This window comes from Lagopus leucura, unplaced genomic scaffold (genome assembly GCF_019238085.1).
Source record: "Lagopus leucura isolate 7727_CA_CO unplaced genomic scaffold, USGS_WTPT01 Super-Scaffold_100056, whole genome shotgun sequence".
Classification (NCBI taxonomy): Eukaryota; Metazoa; Chordata; class Aves; order Galliformes; family Phasianidae; genus Lagopus; species Lagopus leucura.
The window spans coordinates 26,150-34,598 of NW_024962302.1; the positions used below are offsets into that span (position 1 = coordinate 26,150).

Sequence of the window (8,449 nt, forward strand, 5' to 3'; positions counted from 1 at the left end):
GGTCCAGCCCTGCTATTTCACCATGCAGCCCCACAGCAGCACTGACACCCCTGTAAGCCAGCACTGCCAACAAAGCACCCAGAAACAAGGATGGATTCCATCCCACGGAGCTTCAAAATGAGGACCTGATACCCTGAGCAACTGGAGAAACCACTGAGACACGGCACAAAGCCTTCAATATTTCAGCTGGCTGCAAATAAACACCGCTGCTCCACCGAGGCTTTGCTCCAGCAGGATCTGCTCAGCTGCGTTGAGGAACCGAGAGCAAAAGGGAGCAAACAGGACGCAGAGCCCCAAAGCTGACTGCTCTTCAGGGGCTGATGGGCGAAGAGACAGAGCAACCTCTGCATTTCTGCTCCCTCCAGGCACGGCTGTGCAGCTGCACACAGCTCTGCTGATGCCCACCGACACTGCAGGAGCAGCAGATACAAACTGGTGTCCCAGAGCAGCTGAGGGATCGGTTGTGCCCCAGCAGGGCCCAGGCAAAGAGAGCAGCAGCCCAACGCAGGGCGCAGGTGCTCCTTCCATTTGGGAACAGAACGGGAGGCTGGGCGGCAGCAGCACCTCTGTATGGGAGAATGAGTCACTGCCATCTCTCTTTCCCTTCTTATTTATGTGCCACATTCGTGTGCTGCTCCAGAAATTGCAGCAATTCCTCCTCTCTTTTTGAGGACTGAATGTTCCCTGCTCACCTGAAGGCTTCCCGCTTGGCAAAGGTCGGCCGTTTCCTAACGAGCAGCGACCAGGAAATTAGGAAACAGCAAGCACAAGGCACACGTGGGAGCAACACAGCGCTGAAGGCAGGGAGGAGGAGAAGCTCTTCCACAAACATCTCCCTGCCACGCTGAGCCGAGGGAGGCAGCAGAAACCCTCTGCACCAAAACGAACCCGAGAGCTCAGCGTGTTTTCCACCATACGAAGTTCTAAAGCTGCTCCGGCGCTGCTCCAAGTCAGCAAAGCACTGCAGGTTACCTTCGGCGCCCTGTTTGAGCTACAGACATTATCTGCTGCTACGAGAGAAACAGCACAATTCATATTTCCCAGCACGACGTCCTTGGACTCTCACTCCTGCAATCAGCGCTTTCACAAACACCGCGCGGTCGGTGCTGCGAGGGCACCGAGTTTTCCAACAGGAGCCGAAGGAAAAGCGTGGGGATGATGCAGGAATCGCAGCCCTGCTCCGTGGGAACACGGCAGATGGGAGCAGAGGGGTGAGTGCTGCTCACCAAGCACTGCTTGGCTGCTCCGTACGGCCATGGCAGCATCTGCACCAAGTGTCTGCTGTGCAGCGCCTGCTCCGCTGGCTCCCGTTTGGTTGCATTTGGCTGAGGATGCCCAGAGCTGCTGTGGGAGGGATGCACCAAAGCTGGACGAGGAGAGTGAAGCCCCAGATGACAGCGGTGACTCTCAGATTCCTACAACCGAGTCACACAGCTGCACCAGCAGGGGAGCACAGAGCATTCGCCACCAGCGAACGTCTCCTTGAAAGCACAGCCCCAGAAGCAGAAAATTACCAGCAAAAAGACAATTGGAAGCGGTTAAAATCGAAGTTCGCCTCTGTTCCAGCAGACCTGAGCCCTGCAGGCTTCTCAAAAGCATCGAGGGCAAGGAGGCCTTACCAGCAATCACAAAGTTACTCTGCTTTCCGGCCCCAACCCAACACCACTGCTGTTACTTTGCAGCCTGGGTGCCGAGCATCCAAGCAGCTCGGTTAAAACAACAACAACTAATTTGCAACACAACTGCTGCCAGCTCTATTTTTAGTGGAGGCAGCCCTTGCCTCCCCGGGCCCACAGCAGTGCCGTGGGCTATTCTGAGATCAATACCAGCCCTCAATGGAGCAGTGACACACAGGAGGTGAAACCTTGAGCTAAACCAAAGCATTCCAAGCGATTGCTGCGCCTGCCTGTGTTGTACCAAGCAGGTGCAGGGTTACAGGAGAGCAAACGGAGCCACGCAGCGCAGGGTTCCCTCTGTGCGCTGTGGGTTTCTAAAGCCCAATTTGATTTTGTGCTTGAGCCAAAATGATGAAAGTCTTCTAAAATACAGAAACAAGGGAAAACAAAGCTCCTGTCGGGGATGGAAGCACCCAGCTGAGCAAAGCACCTCAAGAAGCGCTGGCTGGGAGATGCTTTCTGAGCATAGCAGCAAACCGAGGCCCCTCCAAGCCCCCCCTGCTGTCCCTTCTGAGCACAGCCAGTGCCCCCAGTCCTGCACATCTCTGCCACGTGGGGATGGAGCCAAACGATGCCCATCCCAATGCAAAACAAGGTTTCCTCCGCGATGGCTTCGAGACAAAAGCAGCAACCTGCCTGCTGCCGACCCTCTGCAAAGCAGGATCCAACACACAGCAACGTCCAAACCGAGCCCACAGTCAGGTAACAAGGGAAAATCCTTTGGGATGCCAGGTTCTACGTTCTTCTATAGCAGCAGCAGCTCAGTGCTTCTCTTCTTGCATCTCATTCCTCTCAGCTCACAGCCAGGTTACCCCAAGCAGGCGAGAGGGGCTCGCACAGAACTGAGAACGGCTTCCACGTGGCACAGTCACTCGTCACAGCTCCACACCAACACGACACTCCACGCTCAGAGCCACAGCGTTAATTACCAGCAGACATTCTGCTGTGGGGACATTCACTCTCAGGAAGCACAAATCCCATCTCAGGGCAACAGCACGGAAAACATCCAAGCGAAAGGAAAGCAGAAAGCAAAGATGAACAGATCCGTTCGCACCGTGTGGTGGGATAAAGGAACAGGGCTGCATTTGCCCACGGAGCTAAAGGTTGCTTGCTCTGCTCTGCGAACAAGCTTAGGCCGTGCTTCCAAGCCTGGGATCAGCAATATGCATCCGTGAGCTGACAGATGGGCAAGCTGGTGTGCAGCAATTCACCTGGAGAACGCAGGGCCCTTCAGCCCCACCGCAACAGCCGGCTGCACTCCTGCTGCCTCAGCATCACAGCACAAACCCAGCAGCCTCCTCCCGCTCAGCAGCGCCCAGCTGCAGCTACAGGGCATCGCAGCTCAGTTTGCATCACCTCCAGTTCCCAAAGCCCCATGAGGGTGCGATCTCTCCCTTGCTACAGCTCTACAAGCTCGCCTTCCTTCTCACTGCTCTGCCAATAACCTCTGCGATGGCTCTGTGTGCCCACCAGGCACCGTAACCCTGCCCACAGCCCGATTAAAGCCCAGCCTGCCAGCACACGACGCCCAAAGCAAAGCTCTCACAAACCCTGGGAACTCTGCACAGCTCCCAGCCGCCAGCATTTATTGGCAGTGGCGGCCCCTATTAAAACAAGGCCAACTCCCACAGCATGTGCCACTGAAACAGCTCTCCCCATTATCCACACTGGCAGGACACATTGCAGGATAACTCAGTGACTGCGGTGCAGCTTGGTTCAGGCCATAAAATCATTAAGGATGCAACAGAGATTTAAGTTCATCAAACCCAGCCGTGCCGAGCGGGCTGGGCTGTGAGGTGACAGCAAGATCTCTGACACAATCACAGAACGGCCAGGGTTGGAAGGGAGCTCAAGGATGATGAATCTCCAACCCCCACCACACACAGGGCCACCAACCTCCACATTTCAGAGCAGCCCAGGCTGCCCAGTGCCCCATCCAACCCGGCCTTGAACACCTCCAGGGATGGACGGGGCATCACAGCCTCTCTGGGCAGCTGTTCCAGCACCTCACTGCTCTCTCTGTAAAGACCTCTCACCCCAAACTCAATCTATTCACACAAAGCACCGCCTCCTGCAGGCCCAACACATCCAGAGTCAGTTTTGAAGGGAACCTCTGTGCCGAAAGGAACTACACGAGGCTCCCTGGGTGCTGCACCTGGAGCAGAGAGAAGAAACAGACCATCAGCAGCGTGCAGAGCACACACAGCTGTAACGCTGAGCGACTCCTCCAGCTCTGTTTGCCCTGCAGGAACCACGCCGGGCCGCAGCTGCCCCAGCTCTATTTGCAAACCAGTCCCCCGAGCGGAGCATCTCCCACATTGCAGCCTTTAAACTTTAACTCCATAGAGCTGAACGCGGCCATCGCGACCCCGTTTGGCCGCTTGTAACTCACAGAACGGCCAGAGTTGGAAGGGACCCCACGGATGATGAATCTCCAACCCCCTGCCACACGCAGGGCCACCAACCTCCACATTTCATACCACCCCAGGCCGCCCAGGGCCCCATCCAACCCGACCTCGAACACCTCCAGGGATGGACGGGGCATAACTCCCACTTGCTGAACGCAATATTTAACAAAGAAAAGCAAAGCGAGGAGGCAGGATTTCAAACCACGACAGCAGCAGCTTCCCGCACCGCGCAGCTCAACGGCTTTAACGGCACGGCACCGAAACGCGGCCTTTCTTCAGCAAAGCGGCTGCGTGGCAACCGAACAACGCGGCCACCCCCGGGCTCACACACGGCAGATCCGCTCCACTTCTGTCCTAGGGATGAGGCGGGCCCGGTAGCGGCGAGGCCGGGCAGCGGGCATCGAGCAGGCGCCGCGCTGCAGGACCGGGCCGCGCTGCAGGAGCCGGGCCGAGCTGCAGGAGCTCCGCCCCGCGGCACCGCCCCGGCCGTTAGGGACCCTCAGGCCCCGCCGCATCCCTCGGCTCCAGGCCCAGCCGCGGCCTACCGAGCCTCACCGCCGCCCGCCCAGAGCAGGCCGCGCTAGGCCGCAACCGGCCCGGAGCCCGTCCTCGGAGTCCCCCGATGGCCCGGAAAGGCTGAGAGGAGCCTCCCCGAGCGCCCCGGCCGTCCGCGGCCCCCCCTCACCTGCACATGATCCGCCATTTTGCTCCATTCATGCTCCGCTCCCTCCGCCTCCGCCGGGCCCGGCACGCGCCCGCCTCCGCCCCCCCCACCCCTTCCTCAGCCACCAGCGCCGCCGCCTCAATGCGCATGCGCGTCGCGCCCTCCCGCCTTTCGGCGCCTGCGCCGTTCCCGCCCACACCGTTGACCACGCCCACCCCGTCTAACCACGCCCACTTCACTTGACCACGCCCAACTCTCGTTACCACTACCGCCGTTGACCACGCCCACCCCCTCCGACCGCGCCCACTCCATTGACCTCGCCCAACCACTTGAACGCTGCCGCCCCTTGACCACGCCCACTCACTAAAGCCACGCCCACCTGCCTCAGCCCCCCCCGCGGAGCGCGACGGGAACAGCGCGGCGCCCGTTGCGGCCGAGTGACGTCACGACGCCGGCGGCGCCGCGGAGGGAGGGGCGCGCTTTGTTGACATCGCTCTTAAAGGGGCCGCGCTCCCTTTTCGTCCCCGCGTGCTGCTCCCGTGCTCGCCGTGCCCCCGCCGCCCCCGCCGCTCCGCCGCCCCCTAATTCCTCCGCAAAGCACGGAGCCGGGTTTTGCTGGGCGTCATCCGGCCCCGTTCTCTCCCCACCCCCCGCGGAAGTTCTGTGCATGGGATGCTGCCCCCGCGTGGCCCGAGGGTGAAATCGCGAAGGGCTGAGGAGCGCCCGGAGCTGCTGTGCAGCGCGCCTTGGGGTGCAGCTCTGCGGGACCGGGGGATGCATTCCCTGCATGCGCTGAAGGGCTGCGGTGCTCCGTGTGCACCAATGGACGCATTTCCTGCACGCATCGGGCGATCCTCTGCATGCTGCAAGGGATGCAGTGCTTTTCATGCACCTAGAATGTATTCCCTGCAAGCACCAGAGAATCCTGTGCATGCCCTGAGCGCTGAGGTGCAATACATGCACTAATGTGCATGCTTCCTACGTGCACTAACCAATGAGGTGCTTTGCCTGCACTGAAGAATGCATCCCCTGCATGCAGCAGGGTCTGTAATGCTCTTCGTGCACCAGCAGCTGCTACACTTTGCGTGCACCAAGGGATGCATTCTTGGCTCGCTGCACCTCCTGCACACCCAGAGGGCTTCATTCCCTGCATGTGCTGACAGACACCGTGCATAGGCTGCATTTCCCACATGCACCGTGAGCTGCAATCCTGCAGACCCACCCCCGCCAACCCATGCCCACCTCCACCCCACGCCATGCACCAGGGCAGCCTGCAGCGCAGGATGAGCAGCAGCATCACGCTGCAGACGAACCACGGGCTCCCACCCACCCAAACCCCAGCTCACCCCCCCCCGTTTTTCAGGTCCCCATTCCCACCCCAGCACCTTCTCAGGGCCCCGCGTGCAGCTGCGCACCCGGCTGCCCTTTATGGTAACGGTGCGAAGGCAGGAAGCTGAGCATGGGGAGGAAACAGCAGCACCCAACCGCACATCACGTGGCGTCGGTGCAGACGGGGCGCTGGGGAACAGTGAGTGACAGAGGGGCAGCACAGACGGATGCTCTGGGCTGCAGGATGGAGGAGGCGGTGGTGAAGCAGGGCGTGCTGCACCTGCAGCTGCAGCAGACCTTCGGCAAGGTGAGGGTGCAGCATGGGGGGGCTTCCTGCTGGGGTTCGGGGGGGCTGTAAGCAATGACAGCGGGATGTGCGGCACCCCGAGCATCCTTGAGCTGGAGGATTTGGTGCTGGGATGCAGCGTGAAGAGATGCAGAGCAAGCAGAGCACCTGTGCAGCTCTCAGGATGGGGTTAGGTGCAAAGAGATGCAGCCCCCATGCGCCGTTGCTTCGGAGGGAGCTGCGGTTCGGCGACGGTGGCTGCTGCTCTTGTGCAAGGAGGAAGGAGTCATTCGCCATGCTGGGTGGGGAGGATGAGCAGCCAGCAGGATGTGGGGGCTGCAGAGCAAATGGGGTGGGTTTGGAGCTTGGCTTTAACAAAAGGTGCAGCGATTTGGGCTGCTGGGCCCCACAGGTTCCCCTTGGACCCCCTGCAGGAGGTGAGTTTGGGTGCAAAACTTCCTCTGGGGCTGCACGCCTCCCATGCAAAATGCAATGAACTTCCGTGCTTGCTGAGAGGGCGTGAGTCAGGGGTTGCTCTGAAGGTGGTGGTTTTAGGAACAGGGGAGTAAATGGGGAGCTGGAAGCCCTTTGGGGGGGCATGGATTTTGGGGCGATGCCATGGGAAGGGGGATGGGGGGATGCAATGAGAATAGGGGTGCAGCGGGCAGGGGAATGGCATGGATAAGTGGGTGCCAAGAGTAAGGGGATGCCATGGGTGGGGGGATGCAAGGAGGAGAGGGATGCAATGGGCAGGGGGTGCCATGGATAAGGGGCTTCCATGGTCAGGGGGATGCCATACGTTAGGGGGTGCCATGGGTAAGGGGATGTCATGGATAAGGGGTTTCCAGGGTAAGGGGTTTCCATGGGTAAGGGGTTTCCAGGGTAAGGGGTTTCCAGGGTAAGGGGTTTCCATGGGTAAGGGGATGTCATAGATAAGGGGTTTCCAGGGTAAGGGGTTTCCATGAGCATGGAGATGGTTTCCCCACGTCCCCCCCAGGCTGAGTGATGCTGAGCAGCCTTCAGTCCCCCTTTGCAGCACAGGGACCCCATCTCCCTTATGCTGCACTTGGGCTTGGAGATGCTTTCCCCATCCTGCCCAGACCCCCAGGGCCCACGTGGGCATTTTGGGGATGGATCACGGAGCATTTTGCACCAATGGCCAATTGAAATCCCCTGGAAGGGCGAAAGCAGCTCTGCTTACCCTGCCTCCTTTCGCTGCTCCGCATCCAGAAATGGAAGAAGTATTGGGGCGTTCTGTACCGCGAAACCCCCTGCTCCACCGCCCGCCTGGAGCTCTTTGAAAGCGCCGACAAACCGCGCAAGGGCGAAAGCAGCCGGCGCCTGGTGAAGCTGAGCGACTGCGTGCACGTGGCCGAGGCGGGCGGCGAGCCGGGCTGCCCCAAAGCCACGGCCCCGTTCCTGCTGGAGACCACCGAGAAGCGCTACCTGATGGCGGCCGAGGGCGGCGAGGCGGAGGGGTGGGTGAGGAGGCTGTGCCAGCTGGCGTTCCCGGTGAGAGCTGGGGGATGTGGGCACGGGTGGGTGGGAGGATCGGGGCAGTGGGGGAAACGGGTCCTTTTGGGGGGTGGGTGGGTGGGATGACCTTGGCGTGGGGATGCTGGGTCCATTTGGGGTATGGATGGATGGGATGACCTTGGCATGAGGGATGCTGGGTCCATTTGGGGGATGGATGGGTCCATTTGGGGTATGGATGGGTGGGATAAGTTTGGCATGAGGGATGTTGGGTCTATTTGGGGTATGGATGGGTCCATTTGGGGGAGGGATGGATGGGATAACTGTGGCATGGGGGATGCTGGGTCCATTTGGGGTACGGATGGATCCATTTGGGGGATGGATGGGTGGGATGACCTTGGAGTGGGGATGTTGGGTCTATTTGGGGTATGGATAGATCCGTTTGGGGTATGGATGGATGGGATAACCTTGGCATGAGGGATGCTGGGTCTATTTGGGGTACGGATGGATGGGATAAGTTTGGCATGGGGACGCTGGGTCCATTTGGGGTTTGGATGGATGGGATAACCTTGGTGTGGGGATGCTGGTTCCATTTGGGGTATGGATGGATCCA

General features: G+C 59.9%; 2 protein-coding genes across 3 annotated transcripts in view; one reads left to right on the forward strand and one right to left on the reverse strand.

The window, feature by feature from the left end:
* XPO7 (exportin 7) overlaps nt 1–4,862 on the reverse strand; it is a 31,005-nt gene extending 26,143 nt beyond the window's left edge. For both annotated transcript variants that reach the window (XM_042886343.1, XM_042886341.1), the window contains exon 1: nt 4,770–4,862. In XM_042886343.1, the coding sequence (XP_042742277.1) occupies nt 4,770–4,787 (18 nt within the window). In that variant the 5' untranslated portion in view covers nt 4,788–4,862. The remainder of the gene's footprint in view (nt 1–4,769) is intronic.
* Nucleotides 4,863–6,154: 1,292 nt separating this feature from the next.
* Nucleotides 6,155–8,449, forward strand: part of DOK2 (docking protein 2) — a 5,378-nt gene continuing 3,083 nt past the window's right edge. The window contains exons 1-2 of the mRNA XM_042886284.1: nt 6,155–6,384; nt 7,594–7,875. Coding sequence (XP_042742218.1) covers nt 6,208–6,384; nt 7,594–7,875 — 459 coding nt within the window. The 5' untranslated portion in view covers nt 6,155–6,207. The remainder of the gene's footprint in view (nt 6,385–7,593; nt 7,876–8,449) is intronic.